General features: G+C 57.6%; 7 protein-coding genes across 7 annotated transcripts; 4 read left to right on the forward strand and 3 right to left on the reverse strand.

The window, feature by feature from the left end:
* Nucleotides 1–33: 33 nt before the first annotated feature.
* Nucleotides 34–5492, reverse strand: SCP_0200010 (hypothetical protein; the record flags this gene model as incomplete). Its single annotated transcript, XM_027753916.1, has 11 exons — nt 34–149; nt 199–1896; nt 1945–2131; nt 2187–2360; nt 2411–2719; nt 2775–3176; nt 3230–3625; nt 3711–3943; nt 3997–4593; nt 4646–4822; nt 4880–5492. 11 exons carry the CDS (start codon nt 5490–5492, stop codon nt 34–36), a joined length of 4902 nt encoding a protein of 1633 aa, XP_027609717.1.
* Nucleotides 5493–10172: 4680 nt separating this feature from the next.
* SCP_0200020 (hypothetical protein) lies at nt 10173–11972 on the forward strand (the record flags this gene model as incomplete). The annotated part of the gene is made up of 3 exons (XM_027753917.1): nt 10173–10187; nt 10690–11255; nt 11309–11972. The coding sequence occupies 3 exons, from the start codon at nt 10173–10175 to the stop codon at nt 11970–11972; spliced, it is 1245 nt and encodes a 414-aa protein (XP_027609718.1).
* A 4272-nt stretch (nt 11973–16244) lies between these two features.
* Nucleotides 16245–16883, reverse strand: SCP_0200030 (hypothetical protein; the record flags this gene model as incomplete). The annotated part of the gene is made up of 2 exons (XM_027753918.1): nt 16245–16636; nt 16688–16883. 2 exons carry the CDS (start codon nt 16881–16883, stop codon nt 16245–16247), a joined length of 588 nt encoding a protein of 195 aa, XP_027609719.1.
* Nucleotides 16884–16999: 116 nt separating this feature from the next.
* Nucleotides 17000–17515, reverse strand: SCP_0200040 (hypothetical protein; the record flags this gene model as incomplete). Its single annotated transcript, XM_027753919.1, has 1 exon — nt 17000–17515. The coding sequence occupies one exon, from the start codon at nt 17513–17515 to the stop codon at nt 17000–17002; it is 516 nt and encodes a 171-aa protein (XP_027609720.1).
* Nucleotides 17516–17980: 465 nt separating this feature from the next.
* Nucleotides 17981–20683, forward strand: SCP_0200050 (hypothetical protein; the record flags this gene model as incomplete). Its single annotated transcript, XM_027753920.1, has 4 exons — nt 17981–18811; nt 19038–19746; nt 19797–19977; nt 20035–20683. 4 exons carry the CDS (start codon nt 17981–17983, stop codon nt 20681–20683), a joined length of 2370 nt encoding a protein of 789 aa, XP_027609721.1.
* Nucleotides 20684–22530: 1847 nt separating this feature from the next.
* Nucleotides 22531–24953, forward strand: SCP_0200060 (Uncharacterized transporter; the record flags this gene model as incomplete). The annotated part of the gene is made up of 17 exons (XM_027753921.1): nt 22531–22713; nt 22771–22820; nt 22871–22897; nt 22955–22982; nt 23033–23066; nt 23120–23185; nt 23248–23337; nt 23388–23458; nt 23516–23545; nt 23595–23634; nt 23690–23876; nt 23934–24118; nt 24171–24359; nt 24421–24512; nt 24569–24617; nt 24668–24869; nt 24926–24953. 17 exons carry the CDS (start codon nt 22531–22533, stop codon nt 24951–24953), a joined length of 1551 nt encoding a protein of 516 aa, XP_027609722.1.
* A 318-nt stretch (nt 24954–25271) lies between these two features.
* Nucleotides 25272–27568, forward strand: SCP_0200070 (hypothetical protein; the record flags this gene model as incomplete). Its single annotated transcript, XM_027753922.1, has 14 exons — nt 25272–25280; nt 25335–25348; nt 25454–25459; nt 25525–25571; nt 25681–25774; nt 25842–25908; nt 25957–26055; nt 26105–26210; nt 26260–26348; nt 26398–26691; nt 26745–26793; nt 26842–27261; nt 27314–27465; nt 27515–27568. The coding sequence occupies 14 exons, from the start codon at nt 25272–25274 to the stop codon at nt 27566–27568; spliced, it is 1500 nt and encodes a 499-aa protein (XP_027609723.1).
* Nucleotides 27569–27852: the final 284 nt, after the last annotated feature.

A 27852-nucleotide genomic window follows, 5' to 3' on the forward strand; every position in this document is an offset into this window, starting at 1 on the left:
GCCGCATGGCTGAACGTCGTCGTCTTCGGAGAGCTAAGTCTTCTGCTTCTTCCTCGGCGGGGACTTCTCATTCGGAGATCCAGCCCCGGGCTGCTCAGCATCTGAGCTGAACTCCATCGACGAGTCGCTCCTAGTGTCAGCGCCGGGCCCTTTCGAAAGTGGTAAGCGACTGGCATCGCAATAAAAGCGGTGACTCACCCTTAGAGCTCGCCGGTACCACCTGCTTCGCTAGCTGGTCGTCTACCGTCATCTGAGCGAGTGAGTGGGCCAGACCAGATTTCTGCAGTGCAGGTTCGCGCGGTGTGCCAGATGATGTCGACGGAGTGTCGGACTCGGTCCGAGCTGGTGCTGGTGCGCCCAAGCCCTGCGGCGAACCGTCCCATTTCACAAACCAGGCCGACTGTCGCGGCGTGGGGCGCTGCCTGGCCGCGTTTCCATGCCGGTGGCTTGGCACAGCAGGGAAGCCGCCGGCCAGGAACAAGTGGAGGCCTGTCAGACTAGGGTCGTCCTCACGGGCCTGCAGCACACGGTCGTAGGGGCCATAGCGATTTGCATCGAATGGAACCCACGTCTGATACGAGTAGTGAACGTTGGGGTCGTAATTTTCGGGCTTGAGGTTGGGTCTCGCCTGCTTTAGCCCTGGCAGTGGATACCAGTACGAGATCTGCGCGGGGTGAGGCGCAAGCCACGACGCCGCAGGCGTATTACAGAGCACGTTTTTGGGCACCGTTAATTGGGCGTTTCGCCCGCGGCGCCACGACGGCGGATTCGGCCATCCTGATTGCAGGAGCTGCCCGATGAGTTCGTGGCATGGGTCACCGGGGGCATGGACTGCGATGCGGTCGAAGGGTCCAAATATCGCGGCGTCGAAATCCGGAACATTATTCCAGTCGTAGAACCTTCGGTCGGCCATCATTTGCTCGAAGCTGACACCGCCGCGCGGCCTCGCTGCCTCGAATGGGAACCACGAACCCAGCTGCGCTGGATGGAGGTGTGGCGACCAACGTTCCGGGCTCACCTCGCGAATGTCGTCCCAGACGAACCCGAGATCTTCCAACACTTGGCGCGTTGACCGCGTCGTGGTGGACGCCGCAGTGGTAGGGCCTGGCGTGTCGGACTGGGTCCGACTGCCGCCCTCCTCGGATTCTTGGGCGCGCGGCTCTTTGCTGCCCTCGCCACCCTCGGACTGGGTCCGATCCTCCTGGCGCAATGGCTGCTCGGTCTGCTCGGCGTTGACAGCGGGCATGGGTGGCCGGGGCTTGGGACGAGGCGCACGAGGCGTTGCGGGGAGGGAAGCCGGATCAGAAGCCGCGCCGACGTGCGACGGTGCAGGCGGTGCCCGCTCTTTGCCCTTCTGCGTCGGGTTCGACTTGGGAGGCGCGTGGTCGTCGGACTGTACGTTCTTTAGGACCTGTTTGCCCTTCTCCGTCGGCTTGGACTTGGGTGCAGTGTCATCGTCCGACGACACTTCAATCGTGCCCTCTGTGTCCTTCTCCGTCGCCTTGGACTTCTTGTCCTTCTCCGTCGGCTTGGACTTCATGCGCTGTTTCTTCGTGGTCGTCGTCGCTGCAGTGTCATCGTCCGACGACACTTCAATCGTGCCCTCTGTGTCCTTCTCCGTCGCCTTGGACTTCTTGTCCTTCTCCGTCGGCTTGGACTTCATGCGCTGTTTCTTCGTGGTCGTCGTCGCGTCCTTCGTCGAAGACGATGCGGCATCACCCTTCGTCGCCGTGTCCTTCCTCGAAGACGACGCGGCACCAACCTTCGTCGCTGCTGGTTTTCTCGTTCCGCGGGTCTTAGCTTTGCCAGGAGGCGCCTCATCCTCGTCCTCCTCGACGTCCGGCTCGTAATTAACGTCGTCGTCTATATCGTCGCCGCGTAATGCAGCCAACAACTCTGCTCGTGGTGTCAGAACGTGCCAGGATGAAACACCTGTGCACTCACCGTCCGCGTACTCCGATCTTTTGGCAAACACCTGGAGCATCTCTTCTTTCTTGCGCGCGATGCCGCTCAGGGGGACATCGGTTGTGGCCAGCGCGATGAAGTCGTAGATGACGCAGACCAGGCTCTGCGGGAATCGCCATATTCTCCCAATGAGCTGCCGTTTGTCTTGCTCGGAGAATAGCGGGTCCTATGGTGACCTCATGTCAGAATGAGTATTGCTGTGATGTACGTATCAGGCTCACCATGATGATCAACACATGAGCGCAGGCGAGGTTGATGCCCGTGAGCCCGACCCTGCTCAACAGCAGGACGCAGGGCACGTCGCAGCTCTCGTAGTCTTGCACCACCTTTGCACGCGCCGGGGGAAGGACCCCCCCGTGAATAACAAAGTAGCGAATATTGTGCACATCGAGCGACTGACGTCAAAGTCAGCAGCGTGTCGAACTCGCATTAGCGTCTCGCTCACCTCAGTGAGCGGACCCAACAGGCTCGGGAAATCAGTGTAGACAACGATCTTTGTCGGGCCCCCACCGTCATTTGGCACGCTGCCTTGAGGAAAGGCCATGTTGCCGTCTTCATCGAACACCGCAGGCGCAGCCGAAGGCTGCTGCAAATGGTACCTCACCAGCTCGATCATTGTCTTCGTCTTCGTCGACGCGACCTCGTCGTAAATCTCCTCAGAATCGATTTGCTTCGGGGGGTCAGCAAGAGAGCCCTCTTTGTACCCCACGAGCGCAGGCTGATTGGTGCCTTGCCGCGTGCGAATGTAGAATTTCTGCGCAGTTCCCGTGTTACCGTCGGAACGCTGGTGTCAGTAGTTGGGGACGTACCCGTGTATCGAAGTACAAGCTGGACACGCTCGCCTGGTGATCAGCCTTCTCGAGCGTGTTGACAATTTTTAACTCCCAGTCCTCGAGCTTGAGATAGGCCGCTACTCGGATGTAGTCCTTCAGTCCGCCGAGCACCTTCCCGTTGTTGTCTTTGGATTGGTTCGTGCGGCGAATGATGCAGTCGCCGAACTTCGTCTTGATGTCCCTGATGCCCCGTATGTAGATTTCGCGCGTCGCCGTGCTGGCGGAATCGAATGCGGCGCCGAGAGGTTCATTCCCGAGCTTCGTCTTCTCTTGCCGTCTCGCGCGTGCCAGCTTCCTCACGAGCTCGCGCTCGAATGCATCGACCGCCTCGCCCATGCACCCCTTAATGCCTAGCGCCCGGCCAGCGTAGACCATATCCTACGCGCGATCATTAGCGCAATCTCACCGCGGGCAAACACGGAATACGTTACCTTCGGATGCGTGTAGATTGGGGTAGCCGATTGCCCCACCGTCAGAAGAGCGATCCAGGCGAGCCACAACATCGCGCTGAAAACATTTTTGCCCGTCCTTACCTCGTGCGACTCGTCCAGGATGAGGAGGCCGATGGCCACCAGGGAGTTCAGCAGATGCATCGACTCTTTGACCTCCTTTGATACACCCTTCTTGAGAGGAAGACGTTCTGACACGGAGTTCTGTGCAGGGCGACTCCCGAAGTAGTTGGCGCTGTCGTTCGTCACGGCCTGCAAAGAGGCGCCTTTGTTAGCCTGGTGCACGTCCCACCGGTGTCGGACTGGGTCCGACAGCGCACTGTGCTGCCCCTCTGCCCAGAGCTGAAGACCAATGTCCGCGGGGCACAGTGCGTCGGACTGGGTCCGACCGCGCGCTGCGTTGCCGCTGGGTAGGCACAGCGCCGCGTCGGACCCAGTCCGAGGAATAGCCGTGCTCACTCACCGGAGTTGTGGCGAAGATGATTCGCATATGCATGGGGCTTTTTGCCTTAGCCCATGCACTGTTGGGCCCGAAGAAATTCCGCCGCGACTTCAGCTGCCCGGTGTATTCGAAAAATTCAAACCCCTTGAGCCACGTCCGCGCTTCGGTGAGCCAGTTGGGCATCAATGTGGCGGAGGAGATGATGACGTGGGGCGCGCTGACGAGCTTTCGGCCCTCAGGCAGCCTCAACTGCGCTGCTCATCTGTCGCGTGAATACGAGCATCCGTGCCAACAGTCTGAAACTCACGCGAGACCTCCACCGGTTTCCCTCGCTCCTGCGCGTCGATGTAGTGGCTGATCATGCCGATCAGTCCGAGTGCTTGCGCAGTCTTGCCCAACCCGACCTCATCCGCGATGAGGACGCCAGAGGAGCCCTGCGCCATCATCCGCAACGTCGCGCGAATCCCGGCGACCTGATGCCATCTAAGGGTGAGCGGTGCCCACTCGTCGGACTCGGTCAGCTTGTCGCGCTTCTTCCCCATTTCTCGCTGCATGGCGCGGACCTCCTCCGGAGTCTTGCCCTCCGTCCACACCAGGAATGCCTTCTTGTGTCTCGCCTCGTTCATAAGTGGAAAAACCTCGCCCTTTACCCCCATGCTCTCCATGAGCGCCTGTCGCGTCATCTTGCTCTCGGGCTCGACGCCGAGGTCGGTTCCCAGGTCGTCGGTCATGTTGTCCCCAGCGCCAAGTACATCGACCGCGGCATCGTCAGTCGCATCGGCCCTCATGGGGCCTTCCACGAAGAGCTCGACGTACTGTCTGTAAACCTCTTCGAGCTCCTGCTCGGTGACGAGCGAAAGCATCCTCTTGCGGTCGGCCGCCGACAACTTCGCGCTGTTTTTGGCTTGATTCACAAGCGTTCAGCCCCTGGACGTGGATGAAGCGCTATCACTCACCGCCAGGCCGCAGCTCTTTGCCGGCCTCGCCCAAAACACTCTCAAGGTGCTTTAGACGTTCTTCCACGTCCTGCTCTGCCTCGGGGTCGTTCATGTATTGCGCGTGGTCGTGGAAGTCCTTTAGCTTCTGCATGAGAGTTAGGAGTGCGCGACCTTTCTTCTTGCCACCTTTGAAGGCTGGAAAGACTATCAGTATGCCGTGCCACTCGTCTACGTCGCGCATGTCTCGCTCACCGTCCCAGGCGTCGTCCACCGCAGTCTTCTTGCCGCCATAATTCTTGACCCAGATCTTGGCCCTCCTGGTCTGACGCTCCCACGCGAAGTACAAGACCTCTTTCATCAACAGTCTTGCGGTCGTGTTCATCAAGCGATGGTCTACCAGGACCTCACCACCCAGTAAACCAGCGCCGAGTTCCGGCAGGTATGGCGACGTCCAGTCCGCATGGCCGCCCGGGAGCTCACGCGTCTTGAAGGCGACAGAGACGGACCGATAATCGCAATGGTGCTGCTGCATCAGGTCGTCGATCTTTCGGTTGAGTCCACTCTTCCGCAGCAGCCGCGCCCACAGATCCTGCCACAACTTCCTACCTTGGTTAACGGTGGGCGCGAGCTTCTTACCATCCATTATCTTATCCTTTAGGTCGCCGCTGGTTGCGGCCCCCCTTACAAACGTATAGTACTGCTCGAATTCGTTCATCTCCTTCTTGCTCCACGAGATGCCAGCGCTGTGTCGGGCGGCCGCTTCAAGCTCGTGTGGCGGTGAATCCATGCCCGTGAGATCCCGCCAACCAGGCCATTGCCAAGCCTCGTAGTAAAGAACACTATCGCACAACAAAGCATAGCCCATAGTGAGTAGAGAGGTCGGCGCAGTAGCGATAAGGAGAACGGGGGTTGTGGACCACGGGCTTCCCTCCCACGAAAACTATATAGCATCCGCGCGTGAGGATTATCAAGATAATCATAATCTGCGTTGGACGCGTGCATCAACCTAACCGCTGCCTCGTGTATCAACATCTGTTCTACACGCAGATCTCCGATCGTTCATCTCCGATCCAAGAATGGTGAGATTATCCCGGCGATCATGCCTTGGCTTTCTGATCTGGCCGCTGTTCCATCGCTTCTATCGGATGATCCGATAAGCTTTATCTGACAAAACCTGCTATTAGATCATCGCACGGCCCCACAAGCACCGTCACCCGGACCGAGTCCGACGCTGCACAGGCCGCACGCGGACACTCCACTTCAGCATACTCACACAAGATGAGCGAGTAGTGCGACGTCGGACTGAGTCCGATGTGGTGCCCTGGGGGTGTTGTTTGGCATGACATCGCGGCGGGTAGTGCGACGTCGGACTGAGTCCGACACAGTGCGCTGGGTGAATTGTTTGCCATGACATCGCGGCGATGTGTGCACGATCTGTGGTTGGTTGAGTTGAGTGGAGTTGAGTTGGGTGCTGCCTCGAAGGGTGAGGGATTAGTTAATGCAGGGTTAAATAGTACTGCATAAGAGCGCGCGTGGGCGGTGAGATTGTACAGCGGCGGGAAAAACTATTGACGAGGTGAGGAATACTGGGGTGTTGGTTGAGTTGAGTTGAGTATGAATTGATTCAGGTTGGGAGACGATATGTCGTATGGAAAGGCAGGGGCCAGGTGCAGTCTCACTGTATCCAAGAGGGTTGGAGCATCCCCAAGCTCTGCTCTGATGCTCCACCCTCTTGGATACAGTGAGACTGCACCTGGCCCCTGCCTTTCCATACGACATATCGTCTCCCAACCTGAATCAATTCATACTCAACTCAACTCAACCAACACCCCAGTATTCCTCACCTCGTCAATAGTTTTTCCCGCCGCTGTACAATCTCACCGCCCACGCGCGCTCTTATGCAGTACTATTTAACCCTGCATTAACTAATCCCTCACCCTTCGAGGCACCCAACTCAACTCCACTCAACTCAACCAACCACAGATCGTGCACACATCGCCGCGATGTCATGGCAAACAATTCACCCAGCGCACTGTGTCGGACTCAGTCCGACGTCGCACTACTCGCTCATCTTGTGTGAGTATGCTGAGGTGGAGTGTCCGCGTGCGGCCCGTCAGCGTCGGACTGAGTCCGAGAGATGCTCCTCAGCCCGCTGCTGCATGCAGTGCGACCACTCGCCTTCAACATTGGATGATTTCATCGTTCAACCCATACTACGTACGGGCCATCAGTCTAGTTTAGTACGTGTGGTGCCGTGCACACTGTGGTGTCTCTGAACGGTGGAACGCTTTCTTAGCCTGGGTACGAGTCACAGAGTTCATGACCTAATTCTCGGACTAGGTATGAATGGCCTCGCTTGTGCTGTGCTACTTCCCTCAGCCTAGGTGTGAAACCTCTTGCAACCTAACCTACCGTGTCTCTCTCGGACTGGGTACGACAACCTTCCTGCTGCCATCTCTCTCTCGGACTGGGTACGACGGCCTGCGCCCCGCCATTTTTCTCTCGGGCGCGGTACGGCGGCCTGGGGCCTGCTATTTCTGTCGGACTGGGTACGACAGCCTGCGACCTGCTATTTCTCTCTCAGGCTGGGGACCACAGCCTTCCTGCGGCTATTTCTCTCGGACTGGGTACGATGGCCTATGACCTGCCATTCTTCTCTCGCGCTGGGTACCGCGGCCTGGGACCTGCTGTTTCTCTCGGACTGGGTACGACACCCTGCGGCCTGCTATTTTTCTCTCATGCTGGGTACCACGGCCTGTGACCTGCCGTTTCTCTCGGACTGGGTACGACACCCTGCGGCCTGCTATTGTTCTCTCACGCTGAGTACCATGGTCTGTTGACTTGCGGTGTCTCTCGGACTGGGTACGATGGCCTGCGAGCTGCTAGTTTTCTTTTGCGCTGGGTACCACGGCCTGTGACCTGCTGTTTCTCTCGGACTGAGTACGACACCCTGCGGCCTGCTATTGTTCTCTCACGCTGAGTAGCACGGCCTGCGACCTGCTGTGTCTCTCGGACTGGGTACGACACCCTGCCTGCTGCCATTTCTCTCGGACTGGGTACGACGGCCTGGCTGATGCCATTAATTTCTTTCGGACTGGGTACGACAGCCTCGACCCGTCACTTTTACCGTCGGACTGGGTACGACGGCCTGGCTGCTGCTATTTCTCTCGGACTGGGTACGACAGCCTGCGACCTGCCATGTGTGTCGGACTCAGTCCGACACAGTGGTTTCTCTCAGGCTGGGACCCCGGCCTGCTGTGAGCCATTTCTCTCGGACTGGGTGCGATAGCCTGCGACCTGCGATGGGTGTCGAACTCACTCCGACACAGTGGTTTCTCTCAGGCTGGGACCACGGCCTGTGAGCGATTTCTCTCGGACTGGGTACGACAGCCTGCGACCCGCCATTCTCCTCTCGGACTGGGTACGAGGGCCTAGCTACCGCCATTTCTCTCGGACTGGGTACGACGGCCTGCGACCTGCTGCTTTTCTCTCACGCTGGGTACGATGGCCTGCGGGCCATTTCTCTCGGACTGGGTACGACAGCCTGCAAGCTGCCATTTTTGCGGCAACAGCAGGGTGTCATCTCCGAACAGCAGCAGGTCACATGCAGTCATGCAGGACCCATGCCGTCGTACCCAGTCCGAGAGAAATGGCAGCAGCCTGGCCGTCGTACCCAGTCCGAGAGAAATGGCAGCAGCCTGGCCGTCGTACCCAGTCCGAGAGAAATGGCAGCAGGCAGGCTGTCGTACCCAGTCCGAGAGACTTCGCAGCGGGCAAAACTGTCGCACTGGGTACGACCGAGGTCTGAACATCGACCCGGAGTGCACGCCCTAGGCGACTGGCGCACCGGCCCTAGGTGCGCGTGCGCCCTTCCCTAGGGCGATAAGCGCCGGCCCTAGGGCCCAGGAGGTACCCTAGGGTACCCGAAAAGTCACCCATAACCTAACCTAACTCATGGTCGGTACCACAGGTGGCCGTCCGGGAAGGCCATTTTTTGTGCAAGCTATACATGGCCTTTCTGGACTGCCACTTGTGGTCTGTCCCCCTGGTGGCCACTACAGCAGATGGCCGTCCAGGACGGCCACTCACGGCCGCTGTGCTTTGCTGACTGTGCCACCTGGCCTATGCAGCCATCTGAGCCTCTTTTGGCCGCGAGCTATGGTTGAGGAGTATGAGGCTTTTGAAGTGGCATTGGTTATGGATGTGTCGCTGTAATAATACATATCATGATTGTGTAGTACATTACTACAGGTCTAGTTTATCATATGCTTACTACAGTGGCAGCCCAGCATTCCTAACTGGGACCCATGTCGGTAATACACCACCACCACCATGTATGGCCGTCCACGACGGCCACGCAGGACAGCGGCCCCTCACCAGCGCTAGTGATGGTGCACATGCCTGCAGCACCTTTTGTAGTGTTGGGCAACAGCCTCCTTCCCAAAGCAGACACGTACCTAGCCTTGGCTCAGGTTCCACTCAGTACTGGCAGTTCATGCACCTCGAACGGCCGTCCAGGACGGCCACTCGTGGCCAGTGTGGTTTACCTCCTGTGCCACCTGGCCTATGCAGCCAGTGGAGCCTCTCCGTGCATGGCCGTCCACGACGGCCACGCAGGACAGCGGCCCCTCACCAGCGCTAGTGATGGTGCACGTGCCTGCAGCACCTTTTGTAGTGTTGGGCAACAGCCTCCTTCCCAAAGCAGACACGTACCTAGCCTTGGCTCAAGTTCAACTTAGACCTGGCACCCCATGCAACTCGAACGGTCGTCTACGACGGCCACTCATGGCCAGCGTGCTTTGCCCCCCCCCACGCCACCTCGCCTGTGCAGCCACCTGTGCCTTTCCATGCATGGTCGTCCGCGACGGCCGCGCAGGTCAGAGGCCCCTCACCAGCGCTAGTGATGGCGCACGTGCCCTACGGCACGGTCCGTAGGGTTCGGCAACGGCCTCCTTCCCAAAGGGGACACGTACCCCTAGCGTCCACTCGGGGAACCCCCACCCTAGGGTTGGGGTCCCCCGCCCTCAGCGACCCTACGGCCGGCCTAGGGGGCCTCATAACCTAAAATATTTGTATGCTGCTTAGAAATGTCGGTATGTCGGTTACGTCACTGTGTATGTCGTCTACTGTGCTCTGTATGTCGTCTATGGTATTCTGTATGCTGCCTACGGTAAGCCTCGGTATGTCGCTTACAAGTCTTTTTTGTATGCCGCCTAGAAATATTTGTATGTCGCTTAGAAATATTTGTATGCCATCTACGAGTATTGATACGTCGCTTACAAGTATCTTTTGTGTGCCGCTTAGAAATATTTGTATGCTGCTTGGAAATCTTTGTATGCCGTCTTACGAATATTTGTATGTGGTCTATAAATGTTCGTATGCAATGTATAGTACTCTGTATGTGGCGTACGGTGTTCTGTATGTGGCCTATAGTGGCTTATAGCATTCTGTATGCGGTCTATAGTGGTCTGTATGCGGTCTATAGCATTCTGTACGCGGTCTATAATGGTCTATAGTGGTCTGTATGCGATCTGTAGCATTCTGTATGCGGTCTAGAGCGGTCTGTAGTGCTCTGTATGCGGTCTATAGTGGTCTGTACGTGGTCTACGATGGTCTATAGTGATCTGTATGCGCTCTCTAGTGGTCTGTATGCGCTCTATAGTGGTCTGTACGCGGTCTATAGTGGTCTGTATGTGGTCTATAATGGCCTATAATGGTCTGTATGCGGTCTAGAGTGGTCTGTATGCGATCTAGAGTGGTTTGTAGTGCTCTGTATGCGGTCTGTAGCATTCTGTATGCGGTCTAGAGTGGCCTACAGTACTCTGTATGTGGTCTACAGTTATCTGTATGCGGCCTACAGTCACCCCGGGTCACCTCCGACACCTCGGTCACCCGGTCACCCGGTCACCCGGTCACCTTCGACACCTCGAACACCTCGTCACCCGGTCACCCTCGACACCTCGAACACCTCGGGTGACTCCATAAAAGGAAGGTGACTTGCTATATATGGGTGTCACCCGACACCTGAAACGATACATCTGTTTTTCTGATAAGTACTGTAGGGTCTATCTATCTTCCGAATTGGCCCACCCAGGGGCGTCCCGCGCACCGATAGGTCATTCGAACCCTCCAAACGCTCGAAGCTTTCAAAATTCGATGTCGAGAGACATTCTCGTTCATCTGAATCCTCGAAACCCGCCGGACGTTCCATCGTGCCTTTTGCTAACACAGACAGCGCGCATGGCGACTTGGTGAAGGATGAAGACGTCGGGCGCAGAACGGAGAAGCGGGCTGCAACTGCTGCACCTGCACCGGTGTCAGGCCAGGCAACGTCCACGAAGCGTCCACGAGTTGGGTTCGAGTCTCCGCTATATTCGCCGTCCACATCCGGATCCGCTGTACGCCACCCCGACTTCTGGCTCCGGGACGGCTCGGTCGTCATCCGTGTGGGGTCATTCCTCTTCAAGCTGCACGGGTCGCGTCTAGAGCAAGAATCAAAGTTCTTCGCCTACCTATTTTCGAATGCTAGATCAGTGCAGAAAACAATAGACGGCTGCCCACTCTATGAGATACACGTGTTGTCATCGTCGGACTTCGCGGTGCTGTTGAAGACGATGGATGGGGGAATGTGAGTACTCGGATCTGTTGTTGGGCACCATGGTATCTTATATTTCTTCGCAGCACGTACGCGCTGAACCCACCGCCGTTCCATACCCTCGCTATGCTTTTACGCGCCGCACACACCCTCCAATGCACGAAGTTCACTACGTATGCATCGAACGTCCTCCGCACGACGTGGCCCTCCGATCCCGCTTCCCTCACTCCTGAACGTACGCCATACGCTGCAGAGACCATCGCCCTAGTACGCAAGTGCGCGGTACCAGAGGTACTCAAGCGTGCATACTACGAGCTGCTGCGCACCCCCAATTTCGGCCAGGCGCACGACGAAGAAGACGACGTGTCACCGCTCGGGGTACAAGACTACTCGCGCCTCACCACCGTTTGTGAGAAGTTGCAAGCCGAGTGGATGCAGATCGTGTCGGCACCCCCGGACCATTCGCATAGCCAGTTGGCTTCCTGGGCGGAACGCGAGGCCCTCAAGTCCCGGCGACACTGCGAGCAGGCGCATGCGAATGGCGCGGAGATGTGGGTGCAGGCCGTCGTTCAGAAACCTGTGTTTACCGAGGGATTGTTGGATCCACTTTGTGCCCTTCAGACCCTTGTCGATATTGACTGGAGTGCCCTGGGATATTGTGCACATTGTGTGGACCGGTGGAGGACGGCGTGGAGGAAGAGGCGGGAGCGGATTTGGACGGATCTGGATGTGTGGTTGGGACTGAGTTGAAGGTGGCGGTACCGTTTCCGGAGCGATTTGTGAACGGCGAATCTGTATTTGATGCTGACAAATTGGTAGTGAATGCTATGGGATTTGTCGACTTTCGTACAACTGCGACGATATTCGACACCAGTTTCGGAACGACCGCATGATGTCATTGCGGAAATCAACAGGGAAAATAGCGAGGAGAACGATAATTTCCGACACCACGGTTCTTCTGGGAGAAAGCGGGCAGCGACCACTGCACAGGCATCGGGTACACCTCACAACGGGTCTCAAAACCGTGCCTGATAAGATACAACTGATGCGCAGGCACCGCCGATGCTTACCAGCTTGCAGCATCCTCGATTACACTCGCGGTCATGCCATTATCCACACCCACAATGGCGTCAATAGCGACCCTCACATCCTCATCCCGGTGCAAGCTCACCTCAACGCCTGCTTCGAAGTACACTGACTGCATACAGCATCATGTCTTTTGGCTCCGCGACGGCGCCGGCTCAGTGAGCATCCACGTGGAGAAAACGCTCTTCAAGCTGCATGGATTACGATTAGAGAAAGAACCAAGGTTATTTGAGGCTCTGTTCAAGGCCTCCTGCGTGGTCAGGGACACGACGGACACTGCTATTAGAGGCCATGAAAGAGGCCATGTAAGTGTCCCTGTCCTCGTTCATTACTTCGATGTCTGAAAATCCTTAGCATGTGCATGCACTGAGCCCCCCCACCGTTCTCCACCCTCGCCGCGCTCCTGCGCGCGGCCAAGTCACTCAACTTCCCCAAATTCATCCAGTTTGCGACTCACCTGCTGCTCGCGGCGTGGTGCCCCGACCTGGCACACCTGACACCTAAACGCATGCCGCCGAAGCTATCTTGCTCGCGCGTAACTGCGCGGTCCATAGAATACTCAAGAGGGCGGCGTATCACGAACTGATCCGCTCGCCAGGATTCTGGCAAGATGACAATGCGGGCGAAGACACGAACGGGGACCTGAACGCCCCGGCGCTCAGCATGGTAGACTACGCCTCCTTGCTGCGCGCGAAAAGCGGCAGGCAGAGTGGTTGCGGGTCGCATCGGCGTCTCCATATGCATGAGGCTGCGTGCTGGATCTCCCCGGCCTGTCCACTGATCAATAGTGGCGGTGTGCGCAGGCGTATGCGAAGGGTGCGGAGCTGTAGTCGGAAATGGTAGTTCAATAACCCGTGTTTAGGCAGGATATGCTTGACCCTCTGTGCGTACTCAACAGTCTCGCTGAGATTGACTGGGGTGCGCGGGGGTACTGCGAGGTGTGTATAGAGAAGAGAAGGGCAACGTGCACGAGGGGAATGCGAGAGTGCTTAGTCGAGACAAAGGGAAAGATGCACGGGGTGTTTGCAGGTCGCTCTCAGCGCCATATTCTAGTATAGATTGGAGGTTGGAAGCTGTAACAAAAATCGTGTCGTACTCGCGAATACTCCTTCAGCACCTTCCTTATGAAGTATGTCGCCTTCCGTTTCTGTTTGTGTAGGTTGACGAGGTGGTCGAATTACTTGTGCTCCGAGTTCCGACCACGCATGCGCCTCAACGTCACGACCCTATTCTTAGATATGATTATCCTCCTTTCTCCCTGTTCGTGCAGTGGTGCATAGCTCGTCAGGCTAGAGACAAGACACGAGCGTATAGAGTTGCAGCGCATGACGAAGCGACACGTGGCCGGTGTGCACCTAGGGAACGCACGATGTGAACGACAGCACAAGATCTGGATGCGACAACGAAGACATTCAAGTTTCGCTAGTGTCCGATAGACAGGAGGAACAGGAACAGCAACGTTGGCATCCCACGTCACCGAGACGAGACTTGACCCCGAAAACATGAACAAAAATTCGCAGATTCCGACACGCGGTGCGTGAGTACCTCCGTGACTTCGCACAGGGCAAACAAGGCCTTGCGGCTGGACGCCGACAGAATTCAACCGCAACATAAGGCAGAAAAATATTTTGTTTAGGTTTGACTATCGTCACGTAGAGAATGTAAGCACACTTGTGACAGACGCAAAGTACCGAGCCGAACGGAACACAGAGACAGGAAAGCCACCAGAAGCCGATCCAAAGCCGTGGGTACTAAAGCGAGGGGAGCGTACAGTTATCGGGACGCCCAGAGAACGCCATCGCGGGATCGGGTAGATGAACAAGCTGAAGGCTCGGATGGGTCGTCAATAGGCTGTGACGTCGCGACAGCGCGCCGTTCTTCCCGCAAGAAGGCGCTTCGTTATGACCCTGGAACATACTCGGTGAAGACAACGGATTGGCATGAGGATATGAACATACGTGAGGAGCAGCTAGGTGCCCAGTGCGATGCCCGCTGCACGCCCGCATCGTCCGCCGTTCCAAACTCGGAGACAAGAGCTACAGAAGCTGCAACCATCGGGAGAACCAAAAACGCACTGCAAAGCACCCACGCCGCCTCCGAATGGAGCCCGTACGCGAGACTACGGGACGAAACGCGGCGGCGAGCATCCTCATTGCAGAGCGCGCCGCAGCACACGTCGGAGAAACCAAAGTATCTTAGGAAAGCCACCAGAAACCGATCGAAAGCCGTTGATACCGGGCATTCCATAGACGGATCCCCAGACAGAAACATCGCAGAAACGGGTGCAAAAACGCGCAGGAGACTCGGAGGCAGGCAACAGATCGCAACTTTGCGACGGCGAGCCGTTCTTCTATAAGATCGCACTTTGCCGCGAAAAGCGGCCAAACTCTGAAAGATTTGGATTGGAACGAGGGTACCGACGCAGGCAAGGTGCGCGATCGACTCACTCCCGATGCCGCATGTTTTCGTCCAGTCCTCGCTCCGGACACGAATCTGCGAACTGCGAGAAAACGAGCTCAGACCGCGTCGATGCGTACTCTGAGACGCATGAATAAATTAAACTGGAAGGACACGAACAGAGGTGAGGAACATCAATGGTGACAGTGCGACGCCCGCTGTACACCCGCGTCGTCCACGCACCAGCCACCACTCCCAATCCGAATCCTCGATCTCCCACCTGCCCGAACCCAGACCGCGTCGAGGGGCCAAAGCCAGAAATTCCACGGAGACAAAGAGCTGCAGAGTCGTCTGCACACCATCGGGAGAACCAAAAAAAAACGCACCGTCTCCAAACGGAGTGTACACACGGGCCCGGAACGAAGCGCGCGGACACGGCAACGCACCAAGTCGGATACATGCAGGCACGGCGAACGCAGGCCCACGCCGGAGAAACCGAAGTCGAAGTCGCACTCGAGGCTGATCGTACCGCGCGCACCGCCCCCTCGACGGGGGACATGCCGGACCCGCGCTGTGCGATATAGGGCCTGAGATAGCGATAGACGCAGCGCGAGCGCCGGGGTGCAGACGGGTTGCCGGTGAGGGTGCTCAGCGGTGACGACGGAGACTGAGAGGCTCGTCGGACGTCATTTGTGGCTAATTCTGCTGGATCAGCGGTGCATCGCGGGGGATGAGGCTGCACGCGCCAAGCCGAACTCGCGCGTTCTTTCTGTAGGAACGGGGAACGCGGAAGAGGCCACGGAGCTCGCTGGAGGTGGGAAGACGGAGAGGGGGAGTTCCCAATGCCGCAGATTGCACGCTGCCGTAGTGTCGAGAGCGCGGCGTTCGCAGTGATCTCACACGTCGAGGACCGGGCGTGCAGACGTGGAAATCAGCGGGGCGGACAACGTGTGGGTCGCGGTGTCGGAAAGGCGAGGCTGAGCAGCTACCATCAGCGCGAACGCGAGCGCGAGATGAAATGGCAGAGTCCGGTGATGCAATGCAATGCAATGCAACGCCATGCGATGGAGGGGCATCGCGCGGCGCGGCGGGAGAACAAATTGCCAGAGGGCGAGCGTCATCGAGGGTTCTTCCAGAATTCGAACGGGGGAGCCAGATGGAGTGCTAGATGAAGACACGGTTGAAGTGGACGGGAGTGTCTAGTGGGCACAGATCTCGGGCTGCGACTGTGGCGCGCTGGATAATAGGAAAATCGGCGCAAAGAAAATGTGGAGACAAACTAGCGGACCACCAAGGCGTAGCGGCAGGTGCACGGACCGAGAGACAGAGCGTCCAGGAACAACGAACAGAAGGCCCAACCCCACGAGCGTTCTCGCACCAGAAGCACCAAGGTCCCTGCTAGCCCCGGGCGTCGCGCACACATGCGCACAAAGCGAGGTGGCCTATTCCTAAAGGCCTGACGTCTAACGGTCAGAGTGCCGGGCTGCTTCTGCAAGGACTCCGGCAACGCCGAGGCTGGAGAAGGCCCGAGGGAGGATCCTACGACCCTGAGAGCGTCCGCCGCGCGCTGGCCAGGCGCGGAAGCAGCAGTAGCTCGTGCGCCGGGCCGAGGGGGTGCGCGGGCGTGTCGAGTTCGGGGTCTGTAAAGATGTCAGAAGCACCGCAGCTTGCGAGAGCAGGGGCCGAGAGAGTCTGGGGCATGACATGGATGAGATCAGACAGTTGTTGCGCAGACGCCTGAGAAGAGGGGAGTCTGTGCGCGCGGAGGAGGAGGGCGCAGGGGATTGCGCAGAGATCGGGCGTTGTCTCCGCGCGCAGGGCCATCTGACAGATGCTGGCCGGAGCGCGGAGAAAAGATGCAGAAGGGGGAAAGGCTGCCGTGCAGCGAAGAGACCGCTGGCTGGGGCGCGGTGTGCCGCTACGGTTGCGCACTGCGTCAGCCACGTCAGGGCGATTAGCAGGCGATTGGGCGCGATACGCACCGATGCGGGTTCGACTCCCATCGGCCCGCGCGCAGTTCGCTCGGGCGCACCCGAGCGCAGCTGGAGACGCGCTCAGCGACGGGTCACGCGCGGCATGGGCTCCCGCGAAGGGGGTGGCACGAGGAGCGACGTCCGGAGGGTGCGCGGCTGGTGGTGCCTCGTTGTCACCGCGTTGTGATGGGCGGGGCGCGGCCATATGGGAGGCGGTGAGAAGCGCGATCCTCGTCTCCCACGACGGCCGCTCACGGCGAGCAGCCTTTGACCACGCCCGGGTTCGCGATCTGCGTCTCGGTCTCCTCGGGGAATTACCATTCACTTGGCTTGGGCGGACTGGGACCACCAGGCGCGCGCGGACCCGGGAGCGGAACGGCGGGGAGGCGACGCGGTCCATCCTCGGCGTCCGGCGGCACGCGCAACCAGGCCCCTCCGGGCGCGCGGACTGATGGTGGCGCGGCCGATGGGCGGCCCCGAATTTCCATTCGAAGGCACGTGGGCGGGGGCGTGCGAGCGCCCGACGGGACAACCGATCTTGCACGGCTGGGATGCTGACACCACGGCCGACAGCGAGCGCGCATCACCCACAGCGGCCGCGGCCGATCCCGGCTGACCCCGGGGAGCGTGCGCCCCGCCTGGCGCGTAGTGCACGGATCCACTTGGACCCGCGTTCTGCGCAGACTGATCTTTCCGGTGAGAAGATGGTTGCAGACCGAACTGCGTTTGGGAGGAGGGCGAGGGACGATGAAGGCGGGCGTGAGGATGAGAACACGCGTTAGACGCGAGGCCCGAGCTGCGGAAGAAGGTGGTGGTGGTGGTGGTCGAGGAGGACATGAGGCATGGTAACGGCATGGACGGAGACGCTGAGCGGGTGCCAGAACGGGAGGATGGGGCTCGATGGACGGAAAGTGGGACGGGAATGGCAACTGGCGAGCAGCTGCAGGCAGCCTGTGGCAGCAGCCGGGAGCTGCAAGGGGCGGGCGGACCGCGTGGCCGTCAGACGCTGTCGGGAGCGCTGCTCGGGGTCTCGTGTGAGCGCTGCCGAGCCTCAAGGGCGCCGAGAAAGGAAGGCGGGCCCATGGGAAGTTCCCTATTCCGGAAGGTGCTCGCCGCAGCAGCCGATGGCTCGCCCAGCCACCGCCAACTTGTCCTCAAATACCCGCCCCCGATGGCCGCCCGCCCCTTTCTCCTCACTTTCCCCCGACGTCTTCCCCGCGCTCCCCCTCGTCGTCAACACTGTCTCTCTCGACGTCCACCACAGCGAACACACCCTCCTCCTCGTTGTCCAGCGCAACGAACATGTCCCCCTCGCCTCAGCCCGCCACCGCGGCCCCTCCGTCGCGCTCGCCACACCAGTCCCCCCCCTCAGCCCCCGCGGCTGCCCCACCGCAACCCACGCTCAATGGCTCCATGTCCCCCTCTAGAACCCCCGCCCAGCTCGCTTCGCTCCTCTCGGACAGTCTCCACGAGACCGAGGTTCTCAAGCACGACCTCGTCGTAGCCAACCGCCGCGCCGACAGGGCAGAGCAGCTCCTTTCCAAAATCTCCCAATCGGCCACAGCGCCGTCTTCCCCCTCATCCCAGCCGAACGGCACAGCGACTCCCGCCCAGAACCTCAACTCGCAGTTCTCCGAAGCTGCCACCAAGCTTTTGCTCGAGTACGAGGCCCGCACACAACGTGCAGAGCAAGTGCGCGACGAGGTGGCCGCCCGCCTCCGCCTCATCCAGGAGTCTTGGGCCGAGCTTGAACGCTGGCTCAACCACGCAGACTACCGTGCCGCCGACGTCCGCGCCAGCTTCTCCAGCATCGTCGCCTCCAATGGCGGCGAACTCCAGGCCGTGTCTGCCAACTTTCCTCCTGCGCCCCAGGCGCCCCCGTCACAGGCCGTTGTGCGCCAGTCTGCCCCCTTCTCCGTCCGCGCTTACGCCTCCCAGAGGTTACCTGCAGGACAGACGTTTCCCGCTCTTCCTCCCCCGCCCGTCCCCAATTCGTCGTCCAGCCGAGTACGCCGACGCTCCGGTAGCCTCGACGCCACAGGCTATGCCACGCTCAGCGGCCCGGGCGGACCCCCTCCCTCCAAAAAGATGAGGAGCGACGGCGACCGGGAGCAGAGACATTATAGCGTGTCGGTGAGTCCTTCCGCAAAGTAGCATCTCGCTCGTAGACATCCTCGAGGTATTCCGAGTGTGCCGTCTTACCGTTCAGTCCACATTTACCAGACACCCTGACGGGGTGTGCGTTTTGGGAATCTCGGTACTCATGCCGCTGGCACCATCAGCTCAAGGCTGCTGTCGAAGCTTGAGAGCGCTCGGGAACCGATGGAGTGTTGACGTGGATTTCTGACGTTTCGCGTAGCCTTCCCATACGCCGTACGTCAACGGTCAGAACGACCGCGACTCAGGCGGCATCACCCTCCCTGCCCCGCACGGATACTACCCGGCCCATCTTCACGGGCATCACCAGCCATTCCGCCCCCGCGAGCGCGATGACGTGCAGATCCGATACCTCGAGGCCGTCCCCTCTGGCGCTCGCTGTCCCTCGCACCACACACATTCGCATTCGCGCCACCGTGGTCGGCCCACATCGCGTGGCCGTTCCTCCCGCTCCCGCAGCCACAGCAGGGGCAGTTCGATGAGCCTCGACGAGATGCTCCTCGAGGCCACCGCCGGCGACGACAACGGCGCTCACGGCGAGCACCCCGAACACGCGCACGAACACGAGCGCGCAGGCCCGCTCGCACACCACCCGTCGGTGCACCTCCGCCCCCACTCGCACGATCGCCGCGAGTACCTCGGCATTCCGCACTCACACGCGCGCGCGCGCGCCTCGCCCGCAGTCCACTCGCACTCGCACGCACAATTGCATCCGTCTGCCTCTATTTCCGGGCCGGGCGTGTCTCCGCCGGGTGGTGCCGCATCTCCTCAAGTTGGCCCTCTGCCCGTCCCTGGGCAGGTGCAGACGTACCAGACGCACATATTCGCTCCTCCTGTGACGGGTGCGCCTGTGAAGAAGAGCAAGCTGTCGTCGTCGGGCTTGGGCAGCCAGGGCAGCGTCTTGACGCTTGGTGAGTCTAATGAAATTTTGTCCTCGTCGCGGATACTTAACGTTTTGTAGGTCCAACTGGCAGTGTCATTGCCGGGCCGTCTGCTGTTGGCGGCGGAGGTGGCTTCCCACCGACGAATGCGCAGGGCCAACGGATTTGCAGACAGTGTGGACAGCCGGGTCGATACAAGGACAACAAGTGCGTCGAGAAGTGGGGTCCGGGACCCGAGGGCCCCGGCACGGTGTGCGACAGGTCAGTCATCTCTACGGAGGTCGTCCATTTCATGACCTAACAATCTCCTTCCTCCAGGTGTCGCAAGAAAATGAAGCGCGTGGAACGGCGCGGTACGATGGAAGGACAAGCGCTCGCGCATAGCCACTCGCACCACCACGTCCCCGCCGCCATCCACCCCTCCTCCTCGTCGCAGCACCCACTCGCCAACGGCCGCACGCACGCCTCGTCCGGCGGCTCGGCCTCGGACCGCTCGATGCACCGCACCGACACCGTCCGGGTGACCCCGCCCTCGCGGAGCGCCCTCGGCCCGAACGGGACGCACATCGTGCCGGCGTCCTCGTCGCCGTATGCGCGCGAGGAGTCGCACGTGCGCAACGGCGCGCACCAGCGCGCGCCGCCGACGCCGCCGTACATCGCGACGCTGCAGGGTGCGTCGGTCGAGGAGGAGGCGCGGGGCCGCGGGCGGCGGAGCAGCGCGCGGGGGAGCACGGCGAGCACGACTCCGCCTGCGCGGAGGGCGAATGGCGTGGGCGCTGCGGGGCGCGAGGATATGGATGTGGACGCTGATGCGGACGCGGACGCGGATGCGGATGCGGATGCTGAGGCGGACGTGGATGCTGAGGCTGAGGCTGAGGCTGAGGGGGATGCGGAGGCGGAGTTGCTGGAGGCTGTGGACGCTGCTGAGGCGAATGCGGAGGAGGGGTGGATGAAGAAGGAGGATTAGTTGAACGAAGGGGGCGCGGGCGCGGGCGCCTGGTGGGATATCTGTCTGCGTGGTTCGTTGGCTTGGGTTGGTTGTTCGATTGGACTTTGCGTGTGGTGTATATTAATTGGGAAGTACTTGCGCCCGCTTGTGTTATAGTCGTTAGATGTCGTGTTATCGATTATTGCTGTCGTGCAGATGTTGGAGTGAGCGGTTTGGCTCAAAAGATATGGGTCTTCGATGTTCAATATTGCTCCACGTAATGCAAGGGCACTCCATGGCGTCGCATAGTCACGGTACTTTGCACGAGCACGTACCCTTCAGGTTTCGCAGAACGCAAAAAGATTCCGACCAGGTTCGAACGAAATACCACCAACGAGCTCGCCATAGTTGTTGACTCGGGGTAGTTCGACGCGTACTGGCGACGTTCAGAGCCGTGGATTATGACCTTTCGCTGAGCCTATTCTACACCAGAGCATGAAGCCTCACAGAAGGGATGGGAAACAGCTTTACGCGGCTCGCAATTTCTACTCGATCGTAGATCATGGTTGTCGGTGAGTAGTACTTTTTCTAAATACGGGTTTGCCATCCGCTATTTGTGACAAGATGCGCATTGCGCTGAACTCCCTGTTCGCTCTGCGGGACGCGCCTTTCCTGACTTACCGCCAGAATCATGCAACGGTTGTCGTGTTGTCATAAGACGCCTCTGGAGGGACAACAATTTTGGAAAATACTGTCCGGACGGCAGAAGGAGGTACTAGTACTGAACGAAGATTACTATTCAAATGTTATCTGACGAATTCTTCACTTTCCACGCTTTAACACTCCGCATTCGGCCGAGTTCTACCGTGAACTGACAGAATCCGGTGTTTTATAGGTCACTGATATTTTCCTTCACTAGCAGTTCAGTTGCAACGGCTGATTGGCGTAAAGATGAAGAACTCGGAGAGGCAGACGGCAGACGGCAGCCTCCTGCAGTATGTGGTGTAGGTACTTCTAAATGTATTGTGAGTTCAATTCATTAGCACTGAGTATAGTGAATTATGCTCTCATCAACTTTATCGTAAAAAGGTTGGCAGAACGGTGCACCGTCTGCACTGCTCTCAATAACTGCACCGATTCGTACTAGCCCTCGCCTCCTGAGGACCCTAGTGCGTCTTTCACAATCCTCACGCTCTGCTTACACTTTCCGAATTTCTCCTCTACTTTGCGACTTTTCTGAAGCTCACGTCACTATTGTACTTAGCTGCATGGCGGCTTGTTCGTGACCCGCGCACACGACGCGTGACGTCACGCGCGACCACGCGACCAAGAGAACTCTGTTCGCGAATCTACGACCGGAATCTACGCCGCGTGCATCTCGTACTGCTGAATTCTCAAGACCCAATCACCCAAGATAAGGGAGGAGACCGTGCTGGGGCGCCGAAGGCGTTTCTCCTAGACTACTGGTCTCTATTCCGTTGATTTTGCGCCAGCAATTTGTGGGTATGATGGGCTGTCGTTATCGCGTTTCCACATCGTCTTTCTAACGATTGTATTACAGTGTTTTAGCCGTGCTATCGATGCCATGGTGAGGTACGACTCGGAAATGTCACCGATAAATGTCCGTGAGTGCACATTATGTATGCCCAGCCTTTCACAGTGCCGATAAACCAAAGGCTTTTCTCGCGCGCGATAAGGAAACCGCAGCATAACTCGAGGGGCTCCAATCATGGTTGAGACTCACCTTTTATATTGCTATCTCCTGTGTCGCCTCGTCGGCGAGATATCGCGGTGTACTTGGGTCGCGCGAGCAGCATATTTAGGTGTGCGAGTCCAGCGACCAACGCCTCGCCTTCCCTCCGTTGTCCTTCGAGTTCTTTGCCGCAATGTCCGACGTCGTCGATGAGAAGAAGCTCCGGGACGCCGAGATGGAGGTGTCCGCTATCCCGGTCGACAAGGAAGACTTTGCGTCTGCCATCAGCGATGGCGATGATGCGCTGAAGGTCGTAGGCACGCAGCGAACACACACGTTTGACAAAGAGTACAATCGCAAGCTGAGGAGGAAGATCGTCAGTCCATTATTCTTCCGTGTCGTGAGCCGAGCGCCTGAGATGTAGTGATGACAGGACTTACTCATTCCGCCGCTCTGTGCTGCAGTGTACTTTACACAGTTCTTGTAATGTCTCTTTCTGTCGGCATGAATGGTGGGTTTACATTCTGTTCTAGGGATAAGAATATTTTGAACTATGCTAGGTGCGCTTTCCTCCTTGTATGTGACTCTATCGTCACCATTGCTCTCGTCTGTCGCAGTATCATGGGTTTGCCCATTAAAGGCATCGTGAGTACATCAGCCTTGATGAGGTTTTCATATATTTGACGACAGATAAGGACTTCAACAATGTGGCAATGGCATTCTACCTCGGTGCGTCATGCTCTTGGTCTTGTTTTGTTCGAACTTGCTGACGAGTATAACAGGATTTATGGTCTGGCAGTTCCCGACGCAGTACATCGCACAGAAATTCCCGATCGCGAAGTACTTAGGTGCGTCTTTCAATGCGTTTGAGCCTTAATGTGGTCGAATGACTAATGACATGTCGGCGAAGGTGTCAATGTCACGTTGTGGGGTGTCGTAGTCATTCTGCACTCGACGGCCCCGAAGTTCAGTGGTTTCTATGCGTGCCGTTTCATCCTTGGTGAGCTCTCTCTGCTGTCGTAGCCTGCAGAGGCTGACCAGTGCTTGCAGGCATGCTGGAGTGTTGCGTCGCGCCAATTCTCATCCTGATCATCAGCATGTGGTACAAGAAGAACGAACAGGTCAATCTTTACGTTCGCACTCGTATTTACCACTCATCCTGATCACTAAAATTCTAGGCCTCGAGGATATCGTACTTCTACCTCATGGTAGCGTGCACTTCATGAACATTGCCGTCCTATGCTGATTGTACATCAGAATGGACTTACCTCGATCTTCGGCGGCTTCATTGCCTACGGCTAGTGCTGACTACTCGCTCGTTGGCTCGCAAACCTGACGGTCTTATTTCCCAGGCCTCACGTTCTACGAGGGCGGCATCCCGCAATGGAAACTTATTTATATCATACTCGGTGCTCTCGCTATAATCGTGGGCATCTGTGTACTCATCTGGATGCCGGACTCTCCCGTCACTGCGCGGTTCCTGACCGAGGAGGAGCGCATTGCCGCGCTCGAGCGTGTGCGCGATGACCAAGCGGGAACGTCAGTCTTCGCGTTTTTCGCGTCGTCAGTCCTACTGATATCGGCTCCTGCTCGCAGTCACAACAAGCACATCAAGAAGTATCAGATTTATGAGAGCTTGAAGGACGTCCGGACATGGTTCATCTTCCTGATCGTCATGTGCATCGGCCTTCCGAATGGCGCGATGAGCAGCTTCGGGAACCTTGTCATGAAGAGCTTTGGGTTCACGTCTCGCCAGGCATTGCTACTGGGCACTCCGTCCGGTGAGTGTTGGCTCACTTACTCTGCATACAGTTGGGCTGATTGTGGACGCAGGATTAATCTCTGCTGTGACCGTCATCCTATTTGGATACTGGTCGGACTTTATAAATGACAGGATGACACTCATCACGTTGTCGATGGTCCCGAACCTCATCGGTATGGCGTTGATGACCGCGTTCCAGAAGTCAGGCAACAAGGGTGTCTTATTGTTCTCCATTTACATTCAGGGCTTTTCTGGACCCTGTACGGTGTTTCCTCTATTCTTTCCTCCCTTCTCTGTCATAAGCGATCTTTGGGTTTGCAGGCTTTCCTCTGGTGTATGCGTGGAACGCGAGCAACACGAGTGGACATACGAAAAAGGTCACACTGAACGCAATCACCCTCTTCACATTTGGAGTTGAGTTACATCCACCATCAGCATGTGCGTTGGGAATTTGACTCGGCACCCATAGCTCGGCAATGTCGTCGGCTCCTATCTCTTCCTCCCGGCCGATGCACCTAGTCAGTGACGGACATCTCATCGTGCCGACTTTATCTAATATTCCGCACAGATTACATCCCAGGGAAGATAGCCATCGTGGTGCTCATCGCAATTACGATGGTGGCGTGCATCGTTCTCCGGTTCATCAACCTGCACATGAACAAAAACAAAAAGAGGGCGCTCGACGCAGCGATTGCGGCAAACAATTGGACTGAAGAGGATGTGCAGCGCGAGCGGGAGAAGGCGGCTTTCCTCGACATGACGGACAAGGAGTGAGTGCCATTCTTGTGCATTGCTCCAGTAACTGGTTCACGACGCACCCTTTCAGAAATCCTTACTTCGTCTACACCAAGTAGCCGCCATGTGCGGCGCGATGGGTACAGGGCCGGCTTTGATGCGGCTGTGGTTTCGTTTTACGACGGTGACTGGCTGTAAAGTAGTCATACATGTAAGTACTGACGTAATGTTTCTTGGGCGGATCAGACGCCAGATTGAGATCCCTGATCGAGGTCACGACACTGACGCGTCCGAGCCACAGCCCAGTATTTTTTGCGGAAAAGGAAAAACTGTGATTGGACAGTCACAGTATTTCCCATGAAAATCCATTATGCTTTATTCAAATTTTTTTCTCATCGTTTACTTTACGAATAATTTCTGGGTTTTCCCCGAGAAACATGCGTCTTGTGAGCGTCCTGTATCTTGTGCGGGTCCGTTGTTGTGTCGTCGCTCATTTACAGTCTTTTGAACGTACGTGATAAACCACGGTCTGTGTGCAGAGTGGTTTTCTAAGAGCACCCGGGAACGTGCCTTGCCTTGCCTCGACGTTCAATTGAGCCGAGCCTCATTTATGCCATAGGCGGGCGTGCGTACATGTTGGAGCTCCAAGACGGCGTCGCATTAACCTGTTTTGACCGCATGGTTTCACAGCATCCAAATAAGGAGTGCGTCCCAGTCCGTCGTGTGCCTACTTTTAGGTGTGTCATTGCCCGTTCTCTGTCAGATAGTTTGGTTTGCCTTCGTGGCGTCGTCTGGCGCGCCATATAAAGTCTCGCGCGAAGAGCTCTGCGCTGAAACATGGCACAGACTTCAACCATCTCATTCTCGCTGGCGACGGCCGCTTCACTCGCCCTCTCCCTCATTTTCCTCATCGGATTATACACTCTTTCATCGCGCCGAAGTAAATCCACCATCCACGGGCTCAATGGCTTCTCTTTCTTCTCAGCGTGGTTTTTCTTCGCTCGGAGGTACGAGTTTCTGAACAGCAACTTCAGGCGCACGGGCGAGAAGCTCTTCAAATTTCGCGTCTTGCAGGTGAGCGAGTTCCAGGCGATCCTGTGTGTGCACTGACTGTCTGTGGAGCATACGGTTGTGGCTCTGTCAGGCGAGGAGGCCCGCAAGGTGTTCTTTAATGATAAGCGACTTAACTTCAACGAAGGATATCGCCTCTTCCTCGGCGGGGTGGGTGCCCAGTTTCGTTTCCGCGGTCTGCTTATTGAGTACGGTGTAGGCGCCTCAATTGTCGGACATCAACATGCTCGATGCCGACGACGCTGCGATCAAGTTTTTCTATAAGTATTTCCAGCTCGTTCTCACAAAGGAGAGGATCATGAACGGTCCGTGCATGCCCGTGTGTTGGTATCCTGAGCTGATACGGCCTCGTAGTGCTTCCGTTCCTCCTTGACGGCATGCATAAACGGATGCAAATTTGGGGAAGCAAGGGCCGAATCAACCCCTTCAAGGAAATCTACGATGTGCGCACCTCCAATGTCTGCATTTTGCCCATCTCATCTATTCTTGTAGCTTGTCTTTTGGATGACGATCCGCATGGCGTCGTGTAGCGAGCTTGCGGACGACACCGAGGCTTCGGCGCGCTTCGAGGAAAACTTTTGGACGCTTGAACAGAGCTCGACACCGGTAGCGCTGCTCCTGCCGTGGTTCCCGAGCCGGGCTAAGCGGAACCGGGAGCGTGCGACACGAGAGTTGTATTCGATGCTACAGGGCTACATTGATAAGAGGCGTAACGCAGACGTGCCCAGCGCAGACACAATCGACCTACTTCTGCAAGATGGAGCAGAGGACGCCGAGATCATTCAGGCGAGTGGATATATGTTTGACGTCGGACGAGTGACTGAGCTCGTCGTGCGCAGTTCATACTGTCCGTCATCTTCGCCGGCGTCACCAATACCGGCATGATCGGTGCGTTGTTCCGTCTCATACTCGCCACTACTGACCTTTTGTATGCAGTGTGCTGGATTCTGCTCTATTTCGACCAAAACCCCGAGTGGAAGGCAAAGGTGTCTGCAGAGGTGCACAACCTCCTGTGCACTCGCACGGATAGCACTGGAGTTGCGCTCCTACACGAACGGTTGGCTGCACTCCCGATGGCCGCGATAGAGGAGGAAACACCCGCCCTTGAGCTGGTCATTCGTGAGACCATCCGCCTCATACTTGCTAACGGCACCGTGCTGCGGCGAAACGTCGCTAAGGAATTGCGCATCGGAGACCAGATCGTCCCACGCGATGCGTTCATGGCGTACAATCTCGCAGACGTGCACCTCGATCCAGAGCTGTATCCGGATCCGACGAACTTCGACCCAGCACGGTTCGAGGCAGGACGCGAGGAGGACAAAAAGACCACCTTTGGGTATCTCGGTTGGGGCGCCGGTGACCACTTTTAAGCCTGAAACCTAGACGAAGTGCTGACGGACGTGTGCAGGCAGACACCCGTGCGTGGGCATGAAGATCGCGAAGTTGGAGATCAAAATGGTCGTCGCGTTGTTCCTCGTGGGGTACGATTACAAGCTCGTCGATGCCAACGGCCACTTCCCAGACCCGTTCCCCGTGCGCGACCCGAACGACTTGCTGAAGGTGGATAACGCATGTTCTACGGAAGCTGTGTTGACGCCTCGGTTTACAGGCACGGCCTATGGGGAAACCATGCTTCATAGACTTCGAGCGCATCGTCGACTAAACTCAATGCGGTGCCTGAGACGAGAGCCCGGGGTGAGGTCCGACAAGTGGTCTCTTGTAGTAGGTAAACATCAATTGTTCGCAAACACAGTATTATAAACCGTCGCAAAACATAAAGTACTGTAAAGAAGTCGGCCCACTACAACCTCAGGATGCCCACATCGATGTGGACAGCGATCACGGTCGTGTAATTAGACGTGAAATGTCAGTTGGCTGCCGTTGTAGTAAGATCGTGGATCAGTACCTCGGAACTTCGCACATCGAAGACAGCTCTGCAGTGAATGC

The sequence above is a fragment of the Sparassis crispa genome, assembly GCF_003851025.1.
Source record: "Sparassis crispa DNA, contig_000001F, whole genome shotgun sequence".
Taxonomy (NCBI): Eukaryota; Fungi; Basidiomycota; class Agaricomycetes; order Polyporales; family Sparassidaceae; genus Sparassis; species Sparassis crispa.